The 15,000-nt window shown below is 40.2% G+C and overlaps 1 protein-coding gene across 2 annotated transcripts in view; it reads right to left on the bottom strand.

Annotated features, from left to right (window-relative positions):
* Window positions 1-15,000, bottom strand: part of LOC135197102 (alpha-(1,3)-fucosyltransferase C-like) — an 81,761-nt gene that overhangs the window by 8,082 nt on the left and 58,679 nt on the right. The window contains exons 3-5 of one of the 2 annotated variants that reach the window (XM_064224063.1): window positions 9,554-10,049; window positions 4,106-5,197; window positions 2,367-2,651 (exon numbers count right to left, since the gene is read on the bottom strand). In XM_064224063.1, coding sequence (XP_064080133.1) covers window positions 2,367-2,651; window positions 4,106-5,036 — 1,216 coding nt within the window. In that variant the 5' untranslated portion in view covers window positions 5,037-5,197; window positions 9,554-10,049. The remainder of the gene's footprint in view (window positions 1-2,366; window positions 2,652-4,105; window positions 5,198-9,553; window positions 10,050-15,000) is intronic. The other variant, XM_064224065.1, reaches the window with a different exon arrangement.

Below are 15,000 nucleotides of genomic sequence, written 5' to 3'. Positions count from 1 at the left end.
TTGACATTAATGAAAATTTAGACTCTCTCCATATTTACCTCCCCAACTCGCCTCCCCCCCCAAAAGAAAAAAAAAAGTCAGTTCCAGACTTAACCCAAAATATTCAGTGGATTCGTCAAGAGTAGCGATTTGGCTCGCCCTAGAAGTACCACGTCCTTTATATGTATAGTACATATATATGGTCCCCTTATTCTTGGAGCGTCCTTTATAGGATTTCTTAAACCCTAAAGTCAAGTCACATTTTCGCTTACTAGGGGAGTAAGCCTAAAAACTACTTCATGAAAGCCCTGAAAAGGTCTGAAAAAGGTGTTTCGCTTTGTGTTAAACATACAGGAATTGTAGGATAGGATATTTATGATTTATTTATTAGAATGAAAATGTAAAAAAAAATAATATGCATGTTAAACGGTACAAACAATTATTTTTAATAAAATATAGCGTTTTTTATTTTATTTTTTTTATTTTCGCTGGTGAAACAACGGGCTATTTGTAAGCTGGAGATCGGATCACGCCTTGACATTCCGATCTTTCAAGCCCTGTGCTTCCTCAATTCATGTTTTTACGCCTTTTATTTCTTTCATTTTCCGCCATCGATTCTACTCAAAAAAAAAAAAAAAAAAAACAAAAAAAAAAAAAAAAAAAATCCTAGTCTTTAGTCTTAGCCAACTTCTTGTTATTTCCTACATTTGCAAAACCTATTTTCCTTTTTTGACAATAGTCTTCATCTATTCTCTCGCTCAGGTAATGTTTATAGTTGTGTCCTTCTATTCGCTTTCTTCCATAATCTATGCTACCTCAAAAATCCCAAAGAAATTGTATTTAAATTTAAATATTCTTTAAGCATTTTTCTCTTCCATTTTACTTTTTTACTTTTTTAGGCGATTTTTATAATGATTTCTTTAAAATAAAACAGCCAGCAAATCACTGCTCTTCCTTTTATTGACTCACATAACCATGCAAAGGCCATTATTCACTTACAACTTTTTATTCTATTAATTTCCAATTATTTCACCTGTCAGCAGTGGCGCACTAAATGTGGGGGGGGGGGGGGTGTCAGCCCCGGATGACAGCTTGATGGGGGGGTGTCATAAAGCCTCATAGATTATATCCAATTCCTCCGTTTGCATGTATTACAAGTGGCTAAGAATAAAATGTCAATGTACTATTATTGTTTAAGTATTACAAGATATCAACCAACAAAAAAAGCTAAATATTCATTCCTTATCAAAATTCTCAAGTTATTGGGCTGGTGTGGGGAGGGGTTGCAAAGGAATATTAGCCTGGAATAACACGCCCCGGGTGCCAAATACTCTAGGAACGCCTCTGCCTGTCAGTATAATTTCTCACTAGCGTCAAAAAATACTCAATAGTCTATAGATATGAGGGAACTGACAGATAATTCACTTAACGTTTTTTTTAAACTCTTGAACACTAAACATTTATTTTTTGCTCTTTCCTCTAATGTCCCCCACTCTACTTGCCTATGAGCTTCTTTCTTGTAAAAAATAGTCTCCGGAAGACTTCAGTCTTACCGGAAAATATCTGAGTACTGGAAACTATCATCCATTATAAATCAATAACACGTTCCAGTCTTTCTTCTTTCACTTTCATCATATCGCTCTCTCTTTATTCTAAGACGTCTGTCATTCTGTCGCACGACGCACTTACGTACGAACAAACAAACACATTTCTTTGGATTACTTAATAACATGGATGGGTTTCCTGAGCGTTACCATGGAAACTAGGAAAAAAAATTTCTCTCCCTTAAAAGTATTGCGCATGCTTCGATGAATATCTATTTATCTAAGGAAGAATTTACGTCCACGAAAGTCTTTTACTACATTCATACAAGAACGTAAATTTAAGTCTTGATTACTTTAGAATCCTAAACTGTCATCCAAACTTCAACCTACCATGTCTCGTTGTTTTGTAGATCTGTGGTTCGATATAATTCAATTTTACAATTCTCTTAATGCAATTTTTAAGATTTTCCAGTCCATGGTTATAACTAATTCCTATCATAAACATTTACTACATGGAGTCCTTTCATTAGGTAACAACCTCGTTAGTTTCTGCCATTAATAACCGAACGTTTGTCAAAATCTCCGACACGAAAGTTCGTTCAATCTAAAAATAAAAATCTTGTCGCAAAACCTAAACATAAGGGCTAACAAAAATTGTGTAAATACGTTGCAAAATGACTAAGAAATACTCTCCATCTGTGAAACTTATCGCATTGCAAAGTTCACGCGCAGTCTTGCATCATGCAGTCCAACTATAAGTCCTCTGAGTCGCGCAGATGATGATGATGATGTTGATATTGATGATGAATGATAATGGTGACTACAGACTCTGAGATGACTGACCCGACCAGGTGTTGCAATGCGACACCATCCAGGCGACCAGCTTCCTCTGGTCGGGCGGATCGTTGGAGGAGGAGGAAGAGGAGGAGGAGGAGGAGGTCCCGTTGAGACGTCCTTCCGAGTTCTCGAGCTTGTCTGGTGATGGAGGAGGAGGAGAAGGAGGAGCAGAAGGCTGAGGCTGGGTGTCCTCCGGAGCAGAGTCGTTCTCCTGTCCAAGGGCCTGCAGATACTCTCGGTACGTTTCGCCAGACGGGTCGAGGAGGCCTGGTCGATTTACATTCGGGTTACCTGCATTGTGAGAGGAAGTTGTATTAGTTCTCTCTCTCTCTCTCTCTCTCTCTCTCTCTCTCTCTCTCTCTCTCTCTCTCTCTCTCTCTCTCTCTCTCTCTCAGAGAAAAGAAACTGACTTTTGAACAACTGAAGAAAACAAAGGTGACGAAACTTTAGTGCAATAAAGATAAGTGAGCACACGATGTTTCCTCGGATGGACTAACAAGTCCTTGTAAAAGTAGGTATTTGTAACTGTTAGTCTTTAAAGCTAATTATTGACCAAAAACTACAAGCAGACTGACAACTTCCGTCCACACACACACACACACACACACACACACACACACACACACACTTCATTTCTAGAGACTTCCTGATTGACCGGATAACCCTAAAATGGAAAATAAGGCGTGTGGTGTAATAGTAGGAACATGTTTTCTGTCTTTCTCTTCTTTAAGCAAGTTCTAATATATAAGCATACAAACATGCACGTGTCTTCATATAAAGGTTCACGTACATATGGCCCATGTTTGCAGCAACTGAGACAGGGAACCTGGTGCCCTTATTTAGCCAGGACCAAAAGAAAGCAAATGAGAGGAGAAATGGAAGACTGGCCTCATTCAAGATGGAAGTGATGGACCTACTACATCTTGATGGTTGATAGGTCGCAAGATTTTGAGACGTTGCCTAAAGGATGTCACAGGCATGCCTAACAGGATCCTCCTGTTGTCCAAAAGAGTTCTTGTCTTAGAGAGAGAGAGAGAGAGAGAGAGAGAGAGTAAGAGGGGGTTCAGTGATCAGAAAACTGCCTCTGATGTTATCGAAGAGGAATGTAAAAGGATATAGCATTCTAGATATAAGAGCATTGTTCCAAAATGGTCTGCACTTTAAGGAAATCAATATACAGCCGAGATGAGATGAAGAAAAGAACTTACTACACCCAAATAACATGCCTAACTCTAAGAATCATGCGTGAACATATTTGCTAAAGTTGGTAGTATTCTATGCATATGGACGGAAATGCTTGCCTATTTTTATTTATTATTTTTATTCATAAATAATATATTTGCATGTAGTACATTATACATGAATGAAAAAAAATATTATTTTTACTGGGGCTAGTGAGTGAACAAGATTTTAACTGTACCTTATGTGGTTGTTACAAGGAGTTACAAGGATTAGAATGTTTAAAAGACTTGTTAGTCCATCCGAGGAGACATCGTGTGCTCACTTATCTGTAGGACCAGGATTTTTTTTTTTTTTTTTTTTTTTTTACTGTGCATTCACAGTGTCCTAATGATTTTGTCTAGCTTTCTTTCAACTCTTCCATACTGTTGCTGTTTACAACTTCTGGTGGCAGTTTATTCCACAGTTTTGGAAAGTGTATGCATAGAATTCACAGAATCAGAAAATTAACTTTTTATTATTATTATTATTAGTTTCACTCCCCAGTTGACCCAGGAATCACTTACCCTCGTGGAGGGGCTGAATACCGCCATATAGGAAAAGGAGATCAGAGTCCCTATGGTAAGTGTACGTCCAGTTGAAGAATCCATCCGGGACTTGATTGAGCTCCGCGTTTTCCATACCCGGGGGTTCGTGGTACATCCAAATATACCGCTGGTAGGGCTTCCGTACGCCTGGAAGGCCGTGAGCCTTGAAGTCCCTGGCATGGAAGAGGAGGGCGTCCGCTTCTGGGGCCTTGGAACGGTCGTAGGTGAAGACGCAGTTCGACACGGGGCAGCCATGACCTTCGAGGTCAGTGTTGTTCCCGAAGATGCGCGTCCAGTTGCGACGGCCGAAGAACCTCGTGTACATGACTATTGTCTTGGGAGTATCTGATACGACTGTGCTGTTCGTGACCCTTGCTTCTCTCCGAACTTCTGGCTGACTCACCTCACTGTTATCGGCATTCACGTACTCGTAATCTATCGCTCCCGAGTCGCGGCCGTTTCTCGAGATTGTCGCCAACGGCTTCCAGTGAATTCTGTCTCCAACGCTCGAGACTTCCGCTGCCGCCGCCCTACTCAACAAGGCAGCTTCGGCGGCCTTCTGCCTCCTCTCGTGAGCAGCGACGACCTTCCCCACGAAGAATTTGATGACGGCGTACTCGATTCTCTCGAGGAAGCTCTCGCTGTAGCCGCTGTCACTTTGTACGTCGTCTAGACTAGCATCCGGGGCCTTACGACTGCCGTTGGATGACACATTGTGCGCAGGCGCCTTCCCAGGCCAAGGGACCCGGTTCTCCGTCGTGGCGAGGAACTGGAAGGCGAAGAACATCATCATGGCGACGAAGATCGACGCCCGATAAAGCCAGCTCCGCAGGGCCCTCCTCGAACGGCGGTATGGGCAAGGGAGCAGGCCCTGGTCGGTGGGGGATCTTCTCCTGAGACATGAACCCATGGCTTATTAGGCTCTCGGTTTTTATTTTTTTTTTTTTTATTTTTTTTTTTTTTTGTACTGAGGTGTCCTCCTCATTCATTGGGTGATGCTGCTTCTTGTCATCTCGATCAGGATGCTTATATCTTATTCAGTAAGAAGTTTGACGATGACGTTGAACTTGTCTGAGAAATAGAAAAAAAGGAGGTATTGTGACAATTGATCTTGAGTCAATAATAATAATAATAATAATAATAATAATAATAATAATATAATAAAATTTTATAGCAAAAAAAAAAAATAATAATGATAATCTAGTAGCACACTCTTCTGCATGAGTCCTGGAGCTACTTTGGCATCTAGCTTTTCACAGTTTCTTATCAGGGATGTTGGGATCTTGCCTAGTGTTCTTATGATATTAGGTAGATAAAATCAAAGTATTCTGTTTCGAAATTTAAACTTGAGTCCCATCCAGGCAACATTGACAAAAATTCAAAAACATCGAAAAAAATATTCAATTGCTTTAATAATAATAATAATAATAATAATAATAATAATAATAATAATAATAATAATATACCAAAACTCTCACATTTTTAAACACGAACGTTCATCGAAGCAGTTTTCAGGCGCCTCGTGAATTATGGCAGCGAAAGAATAATCATAAAATATAGGATTTAGTCCAAAGGCCAAGCGCTGGGACCCATGAAGGGGGAGGTATTCAGCGCTGAACCTGAAGACTGACAGCATAGAAAGGTCTGAAAGGTGTAACAGGAGGAAAACCTTTTGCAGTTAGACCATGAATCAATTGTCAGGAGAGGGTGGAAAGTTAAAAGTTAAGTATATCTTAGTTTTCCCAGACCACTGAGCTGATGAACAGCTCTCCTAGGGCTGGCCCAAAGGATTAGATATTTTTACGTGGCTAGGAACCAATTGGCCACCTAGCAACGGGACCTACAGCTTATTGTGGTATGCGAACCACAATAAGCACATTATATCGAGGAATGAATTTCTATCACCAGAAATAAATTCCTCTGATTCCGCGTTGGCCGAGCCGAGAATGGAACTTCGGACCATCGGACTGGTAGCCGAGTGATAAAACCACTCGTCCAACGAGGAACTACGTTGGAAAGCAAGAAGAGAGAGATTATGAACGGAGGAGATACGGCTATGGGAATGAAACACCGCCATCTTGAATGGCGGTGAATGAAAGGGGTCGCAGCTAGGCGCCTATGGGACGCCGCTAAGAACCTTAAGTATAAAATGCCTACAGTGCATTGCGCGAGGTGCGCTAACGGCGCTACAACTTACGGAGAGAGAGAGAGAGAGAGAGATTCTGCCTCTTTTAGTACATAAAAAAAAAAAAGGGGGGGGGGGGGGGGGGGGGGGGGGGGGGGGGGGGGGGGGGGGGGGAAGGGCCCCATAAGCGCATAAACGACCTCGGAGCGCACACACACTCCAATGCCTGAGAGATCCACGCAATCATTACCGAACATTTTTCCGCGCATGCCTCCGTATCGCATCAGCCTCGTCGAGTTGCCATCTCGCTCCACCCGATAAGAATTCGACGCGTTTTCATCACGGCAGAAGAATATTGCCCAAGGCTTGTTATTTGATTTATGTAGATTTTTGGCATTATGCCACGCACTGGGGCAACGAGGGCCATTCAGCGCTGAAACGGAAATTGACAGTAAATGGTTTGAAAGGTGTTACAGGAGGAAAACTTCAAAGCAGTTGCACTACGAAACAATTGTTAGGAGAGGGTGGACAGGAAGATGGAAGAAAGAGCATATGAACGGAGGTGCAGTAAAAGGAATGAAAGTAGATGCAGCTAGGGACCGAAGGGACGCTGTAAAGAACCTTAAGTAATGCCTACATTGCACCATTTGTGGTGCACTTACGGCACTACACCCTCTTACGGGGATGGCTTATTACTAATTTCTTTCTGTTGGCTTCTGTTGTTAAGTGTTCGTGGGCTTATATTCAGCGTAAGTGAAAGCAAGCAAGAAATTGGCAACCGCGTAATTTTGTGAAGTACTGTGTGGGTTTAAAATTGTGACGTCTTTCGTTATTATTATTTTTTTTGCAATCTGTATTTATAGTAATCAAATTTTAAATACAAATAAAAATACAACAAAAAAGTCGACTATTACTAGTACTTCTGTCGGAAATGGGATACGAAAAATACATTGGTAATTTCTTACTATCCTCGGTTACTCTAGTTAAGTCATAAAGTGGATCGAATTCTAGAAGAACGACTTAACAGTATTTGCATTTTACCATCGCCTCTTGAAGACGGAAGATTATAGAAATACAGACGGAAAGAAAACGCAAAATACTTACACACAAACTCACATACACACACATATATATATTTAGCTACTATATATAACTAAAGATAAATCTTAACTTCACACAGTTTTACTTAGGCATGTTTCCTTATCTGTCCTACCAATTTTCTTAACCTGTTTCCTATTCCTCTAGAATTTTTTTTTTCTTTATTTTTTATTCCGGTACTGTTTGTTTGTATGGTGTTTTTACGTATCATGGAGCCAGTGGTTATTCAGCAACAGGACCAACGGCCTGTACGTGACTTCCGAACCACGTCGAGAGTGAAGTTCTACCACCAGAAATACACATCCCTCACACCTTAATGGAATGGCCGAGAATCGAACTCGCGGTGGCCGGCCAAGACCTTACCGATCACGCCACTAAGTCACTTTTTATTCCGTTATGTTTTTTTTTTACTTTTTAAAATTTTTCCGCGCAGGTTTATTACTCTTTATTTTTCTCTTTCATTCTCAAAGTAGGGTTGGCTGACCTCCAAAGGTTGCAAGAGCTCTGTTTCTAGAGAGAGAGAGAGAGAGAGAGAGAGAGAAGAGAGAGAGAGAATTCTTTTACAAGGTGATATAGCTCTAGCTAACTCTGAATAATATTTCATATCTATTTCATTTTCATCAAACGAAACTCATGCATTCGAGGGGACCCCTTACCAATAGATTTTAAGTCTAGCAGTTAATAATATTAGGCTCCATTAAGTCCATAAGTCCTGCTCATTCATCATAAAGCTACTTGGACCTTCCTATCTTTACTCTTGCCTCAACTAACTAATGAACAGGAATTGGAATACAGAATCCAGGCCAAAGGCCAAGCGCTTGGACCCATGAGGTCATCCAACGTTGACAGGAATATTGACAGTAAGGTGGTTTGACAGGTGTAACTAGAGGGAAACTTCGCAGATTCACTATGGAACAATTGTCAGGAGAGGGTGGAAAGTCAGATGGCAGAAAGAGAATACGGACGGAGGTACAGTAAAAGGAACACAAGGGGTTGCAGTTAGGGGCCAAAGGAACCAGAGAGAGTAGCACTGTTCTTCACAATAATAAATCTGTAAGCTCATCTCATCAAAATTAATCTACAAACACAAAAACTGAAAACTGAAAATGAGGACGAACAACAATGTCTTTCACGAAATATTCCCCCACCCCCGCGAAGAAAAAATAAATAAATAAATAAACTAAGGGGGAACAGAAAGGTTAGGTTCCTTTGGGTACTACCTATTCCAAACCATAAAATAACGTATCACATACACACACATATAGATATATAACTATATATATATTTATACATAGTATATATATATGTATAATATGAAAATGTTTGCAAGAAGAAAGGTCATAACCAGAAAGATGGAGCTTTGAATATGAATATGGAAGCTGGTAGAATGGAAGCAGCTGATTGCAATATAATGTTCAGGAGCAAATTAAAAGGACGAAAGGTAGTCGATGCATAAATTGTTCTGGAGTTGGTGCAAGATTGTGAAGAGGCTTCAATTGTCTGTGGGAGAAAAAGTAGGAATGTATGACGGGATTGGTGAGCCAACTGTCCTTTATGGAAGTGACGTGTGGATGCTGAACGCAAAAGAGAGAGAAAAAAAATTGAAGCTGTTGAGAGGATCTATTTGTAAAGTAGATACAATAAGGTGACAAATGAGCGATACGAAGCGGTAAAATCTGAAGTAGGAGAAAGGCTACCTCAAAATATAATTCAAGAGTGTTTGGGAAGGCGGAGGAGAGGAAGACCAAGAAGGGGCTGAACAGATGGCATGACGGGGATCTAATATTCAGACAATATAGCAGGGCATGAAAAATAGGGGTGATTGGCACAGCGGGACAGTCACTTTGGCTTCAAGTTGTAGTTCTATAGTTATATTTGCAAGTGAGACGAACCAGGTTCGACTCCTTTTTTAAGGAGGGGAGGGTGGACACGCTAGTTAAAAGCCCATTGTGCTACTGTTGACACGCACTGAATGATATACCTGATGATAAATAAATGCGGTGGCCGGAAAGCAGACCACTTTTCCGCACGCATTCGCACACATACGCATGCACACACACACGCACATACATGTATCACTGAATCACGAAATATGGAACGTGATGATTATATATATGTGTGCGAGTATGTGTGCGCTTATTTGCTTATACGCACTCGTACTTAATGTGTTACTTAGCACACCATCACATCAAGTTCCCTCTTACCTTTAATAAGTGCTGATGACTAAATTATTATCATGAAGGCTTCCTTCGTCCTGACGAGTCTTCCGTTACATGGACCCTCTTGATGAGTCTCCTGTCTGCATGTATCTTTCACTAGACCCCTCTGGAAACGGTACATACGCCTGTCCTCATTACGGTCGCAAGACCCAGATTCAGTAATCAACTTATGTTCACGTAACTTCCACTCATCCACTTGGGAGTCAGTCCACAAGACTATTTCGATCCATTCATAACGGCACCGATTGATCTTGGAGGGCCAATTCCTTGATAAACAGTAGAAGGAGGTGGAGGTAGAGGTGGGGTGGAGGAGGAGATGGAGCTGGATAAGAGGAGCCCGGTCCGTCGAACTTATCCCCTTGGCACCAGGTGTGCTTGTGGCTGCTTGGCGATGTTGCGACTTGTGAGAACATCGGTTGGTGTCTGGCTGGCTACGTGTGGGGCTGCTCCACGGGAGATGAATGAGGCTCCGCCTCTCTTTCTGAAAATGATTGGTCTGTAGGCTGTCTTCTTTCATTTGGGGTTCGTCTGTTCTGTTGTTTTCCCATTTCGATCTGTTATTTCTCTTTTTATGTTCTCTTACTCGTATTTTACAACCCCGACCCCGCCCTCTCTCTCTGAAATGAACTAGTCTACTTTTGTCTTCTTCCACTTGGGGATATTCTGTTATTTTTATCATTTCAATATCATTTTTTTCTCTGTATAAAGTTTCCCCCCCCCCCTCTCTCTCTCTCTCTCTCTCTCTCTCTCTCTCTCTCTCTCTCTCTCTCTCTCTCTCTCCGATCGATCTACCTTTTGAATTTTGCGTTCTTTAAATTGGTACTAATTTCTTTTTTGTAATCACCATCGGCGGAATCTCTCTCTCTCTCTCTCTCTCTCTCTCTCTCTCTCTCTCTCTCTCTCTCTCCAAGATTAATCTATCTTTTGAATGTTGGGTTCTTTAAACTAGTACTTATTTCTTCCCCCTCTTTCTCTCTCCGACCAATCTACCCTTTGAATTTTGAGTTCTTTAAACTGGTACTAATATCTTTTTTGTAATCACCATCCACACCCCCTCCCCCCCTTCCCTCTCTCTCATGGGATGAAGGATATTTTAAAAGATATTTTTTTTTTACAGAATTTCAATTAGACATATATAATCAACCCTCCCTCAACAACCAACCCCCCTTTTTACAGAATTTCATTTAGAGGTATATAATCAACCCTCCCTCAACCACCCCTTTTTTTAATAGAATTTCATTTGGATATATATAATCAACCCTACCCTCAACCACCCCTTTTTTTTAATAGAATTTCATTTGGATATATATAATCAACCCTTCCCTCAACCCACCCCCCTTTTTTTAACAGAAAATTTCATTTGGACATATAATCAAACCCCCTCGACACTTTTTTTGTTTAGATTTTTTTTTTATTGCAAATCATTTGGATGTGTAATCAATCACGAAAATCAACCTTGAAATCAATTGCATTACGTGAGGCAAGGCCACACAAACCCTGCAACTCTTCAACTATGCATATTAGAATGATGCTGCAAATGATGCAACTGTTTGAGAGGAAGGGAAAAATCAAAGGATACATGATGATATGCAAAAACTAATGAAAAAAGGAGCAATGCTTATATTATAAAGTAAGTGTGGCCAATAGGTTAGGGGAATGCTACAAAAAATAAATAAATAAATAAAAAATAAATAAAACAGTTAGATATTTGATAGTACAGAATACAAATGAAAAAGTACAAGAACCCTACGCTTTGAAACAGGTTAGAACCACTACTTTGCGAACATAATAATGATGATGATGATGATGATGATGATGATGATGATGATGATGATGATGATGATGATAATAATAATAATAATAATAACAATAATAATAATAATAATAATAATAATAATAATAATAATAATAATAATAATAATAATATCAAGAGTGATATTAATTAACTGTTAAAAACACAAGAGCCCTACGCTTTGAAACAGGTTTGATCCACTACTTTGCAAAAATAATAATAATAATAATAATAATAATAATAATAATAAAATAATAATAATAATAATAATAATAATAATAATAGCAAGAATGATATTAATTAACTGCTAAAAACACAAGAATCCTAAGCTTTAACCATTACCTGAATGAAAAATTTCTATATATAAAGCAAACAAAAAACGGGTGCGGACTGCGGCCTTGGGGAATGCCACAAGAAAAAACGATTGGACGAAAAAAAAAAAAATATATAAGAAGGCGGATATCGACTGACTCCTTACCGTCCATCACGTCTTGCCATATCTCCTTTCACTCTCGTAAGAGGCTGTAGCCCGCGGAAATACTACGAGTACACGCGAGCACGCGCACGCGCGTTCGATCCACTTCCGTCTTGTTTCAAATCTCTCGTCATCTCGTAATCGCGAGAAGAAAAAAATGTTCCTTCTCCGTGATCGATGTTGCTTTAGTTTTTTTTTTCTTTTTTTGTACATTACCTAATGGCGTCCAAGATGCTATTGCAACGTTCACTTTCATGCACAAAAGGTCGGGAACATTAGGAAATGTGACATTGATAGAGCGAGTTGAATGAGATGCTGGAATTCGTGGGATGACAGACGACAATTTAGCGGTTGATGCTGTTTACAATCGTCTCTTTTAATTCATTTTCCATTCATCCTCTCAGTTACCAACAAGGTGGCAATACACACCAATCCATTTCCCAAATATAAAACTAAACAAATTCTCAAATGTAATTAATCATTTATAAGAAATTATTGACGGTAAATAAAAATTACCGATGCAGCCCGCAGCAGAGGGGAGTGACTGACAGCTTCCGAACGTTGCACACAGATTGCTAAACTTAGCGATTCGCTAGATCTTGCAACGCGTGATGCAGCGGTTTTGCAACTGGAGGTGCTCTATGGGAAAGTGTTACTATCACGGTCTCTCTCTCTCGGCTTCAGTGAGAGAGATGGCGTTTTAATCGTCGTTGCAAGGATGAATAAGCTGAAGATGATACAGGGACTTCTAAAAAAACTTGTAATCTTCCTTCGGGAGAATTAAACAACAATAATGTTGCCAAAGTGTCTTTGGATTCGTCCATTTTCTGGGGAAGCGCTGAGTACATTTCATGACCCAGAAAAAAAAAACATACAAACACACATTGTTTTTCTCACAATTTCATAACAATGATAATTATAACATTCTTACGATTTTCGTTGGAATTCCGCATTGCAATAAACGTCTGCAACATCCAGCTAGTCACGTGAGATGTGGAAACATTTTATTACTTGTTAAAAGAACCAGATTAACGTGTCTTGGTGATGTATTTCCTGTAAGATGCTTAAAGATGTTGCACAACAATTCGAAAATGCTGGAGTTCGAGTCATATTCAAGGAAAAAATGCTGTTTTTCAATTGTCTCCAAGTCTAGATATCTGGACACTAACTACATACGGTTGATTTTCTGGCAGAACTAGGTTCACTTCCAGTAAGCATCCCAGTCACAAGTTCACTTCCAGTAAGCATTCCAGTTGCAAGGTTCACTTCCAGTACGCATTCCAGTCACAAGGTTCACTTCCAGTAAGCATTCCAGTCGCAAGGTTCACTTCCAGTACGCATTCCAGTCACAAGGTTCACTTCCAGTAAGCATCCCAGTCACAAGGTTCACTTCCAGTAAGCATTCCAGTCGCAAGGTTCACTTCCAGCAAGTATTCCAGTCGCAAGGTTCACTTCCAGTACGCATTCCAGTCGTAAGGTTCCACTTCCAGTACGGCATTTCAGTGGCCAGGTTCACTTCCAATAAGTATTCCAGTCGCCAGGTTCACTTCCAGTCGCAAGGTTAACTTCCAGTACGCATTCCGGTCTATTCACTTTCCAGTAAGCATTCTAGTTGCAAGGTTCACTACCAGTACGCATTCCAGTCGCGAGGTTCACTTCCAGTACACGTTCCAGTAGCAAGGTTCACTTCTAGTACGTATTCCAGTCGCCAGGTTCACTTCCAGTATGCATTCCAGTCGCAAGGTTCACTTCCATTAAGCATTCCATTCGCAAAGTTCACTTCCAGTACACGTTCCAGTAGCAAGTTTCACTCCCAATACGCATTCCAGTCGCAAGTTCACTTCCAATACACATTCCAGTCACAAGGTTCCCTTCCAGTAAGCATTCCAGTTCCAAGGTTCACTTTCAGTAAGCATTTCAGTCGCAAGGTTCACTTACAGCAAGCATTCCAGTGGCAAGGTTCACTTCCAGTACGTGTTCCAGTCGCAATTTTCACTTCCGTGCAATTTCAGTCGCCAAGGTTTTCAGTTCCAAACGCGTTTCGCAGTCACCAAGTTCACTCCTTGCGCATTCCAGTTGCAAGGTTCACTACCAGTAAGCGATCCAGTCGCAAGGTTCACTTCCATTAAGCATTCCAGTCGCAAGGTTCACTTTCAGTATACATTCCAGTCATAAGGTTCACTTCCAGTACGCGTTCCAGTTCGCCAGGTTCATTTGCAATTAGCATTCCAGTCGCCAGGTTCATTCCATTAAAGCATTCCAAGTTTGCCAAGGATTACTTCCATTATAGCATTCTTGGCAGGTTCACTTCCCACAAGCATTCCAGTTTGCCATAGGATTCACTTCCAAGCAAACATTCCAAGTTCGCCAAGGTTTCACTCCCGTCCAGTAAGCATTCCAATTGCAAGGTTTACTTCCAGTAAGCATTCCAGTCACAAGGTTCACTTCCAGCAAGCATTCCAGTCGCAAGGTTCACTTCCAGTAAGCATTCCAGTCACAAGGTTCACTTCCAGTGAGCATTCGAGTCGCAAGGTATTTTCAAGCACATTTTCTTCTGCTTCTAATATTCCCTTTCTGAATTAGCTTGGCAAAGCATGAAAATGTAATATAGAATTTAAGAAAACGAGGATCTAGAAGAACGTTTGAACAAAGAAGAGGGGTAATGCTCAGTTTAATTTAATGTGGCTGAGTTCAAACTCAATTTTTCTTACTTTACTTAAAAATTTCCCATATCGTATCCTTCCCTCCTTCCCCTCTACCCTGATTTCTTTATTAACAGTAGCCAACATTGCTGTAGAAAGTAATGAAATATCCTTGTTAATGACTTCTACTTTCATTTCCATTATTCTCTCGCGTCTAGACTTTGGAATTCGATGAGAACGAATGTGTGGGGGCTTGTCTTAATATAATAACCATTTTCAATGCCTGATCTTATTTATTTCCGACTAATAATGACACACACACACACACACACACACACACACACACACACACACACACACATATATATATATATACTAGATATATATATATATATATATATATATATAATATATATATATATATATATATAACATATATTTATGTGCGCACGTCTGTGTAGTTCTCCTGCTACCACATTCCTGAACGCTGATAATAGAAGTTAAGAAAGCAATTGAATTATAG

The sequence above is a fragment of the Macrobrachium nipponense genome, chromosome 18 (genome assembly GCF_015104395.2).
Source record: "Macrobrachium nipponense isolate FS-2020 chromosome 18, ASM1510439v2, whole genome shotgun sequence".
In the NCBI taxonomy this organism is placed as follows: Eukaryota; Metazoa; Arthropoda; class Malacostraca; order Decapoda; family Palaemonidae; genus Macrobrachium; species Macrobrachium nipponense.
The sequence above is the reverse complement of the archived record's forward strand: the minus strand, read 5'-3'. Positions and strand labels throughout refer to the sequence as shown.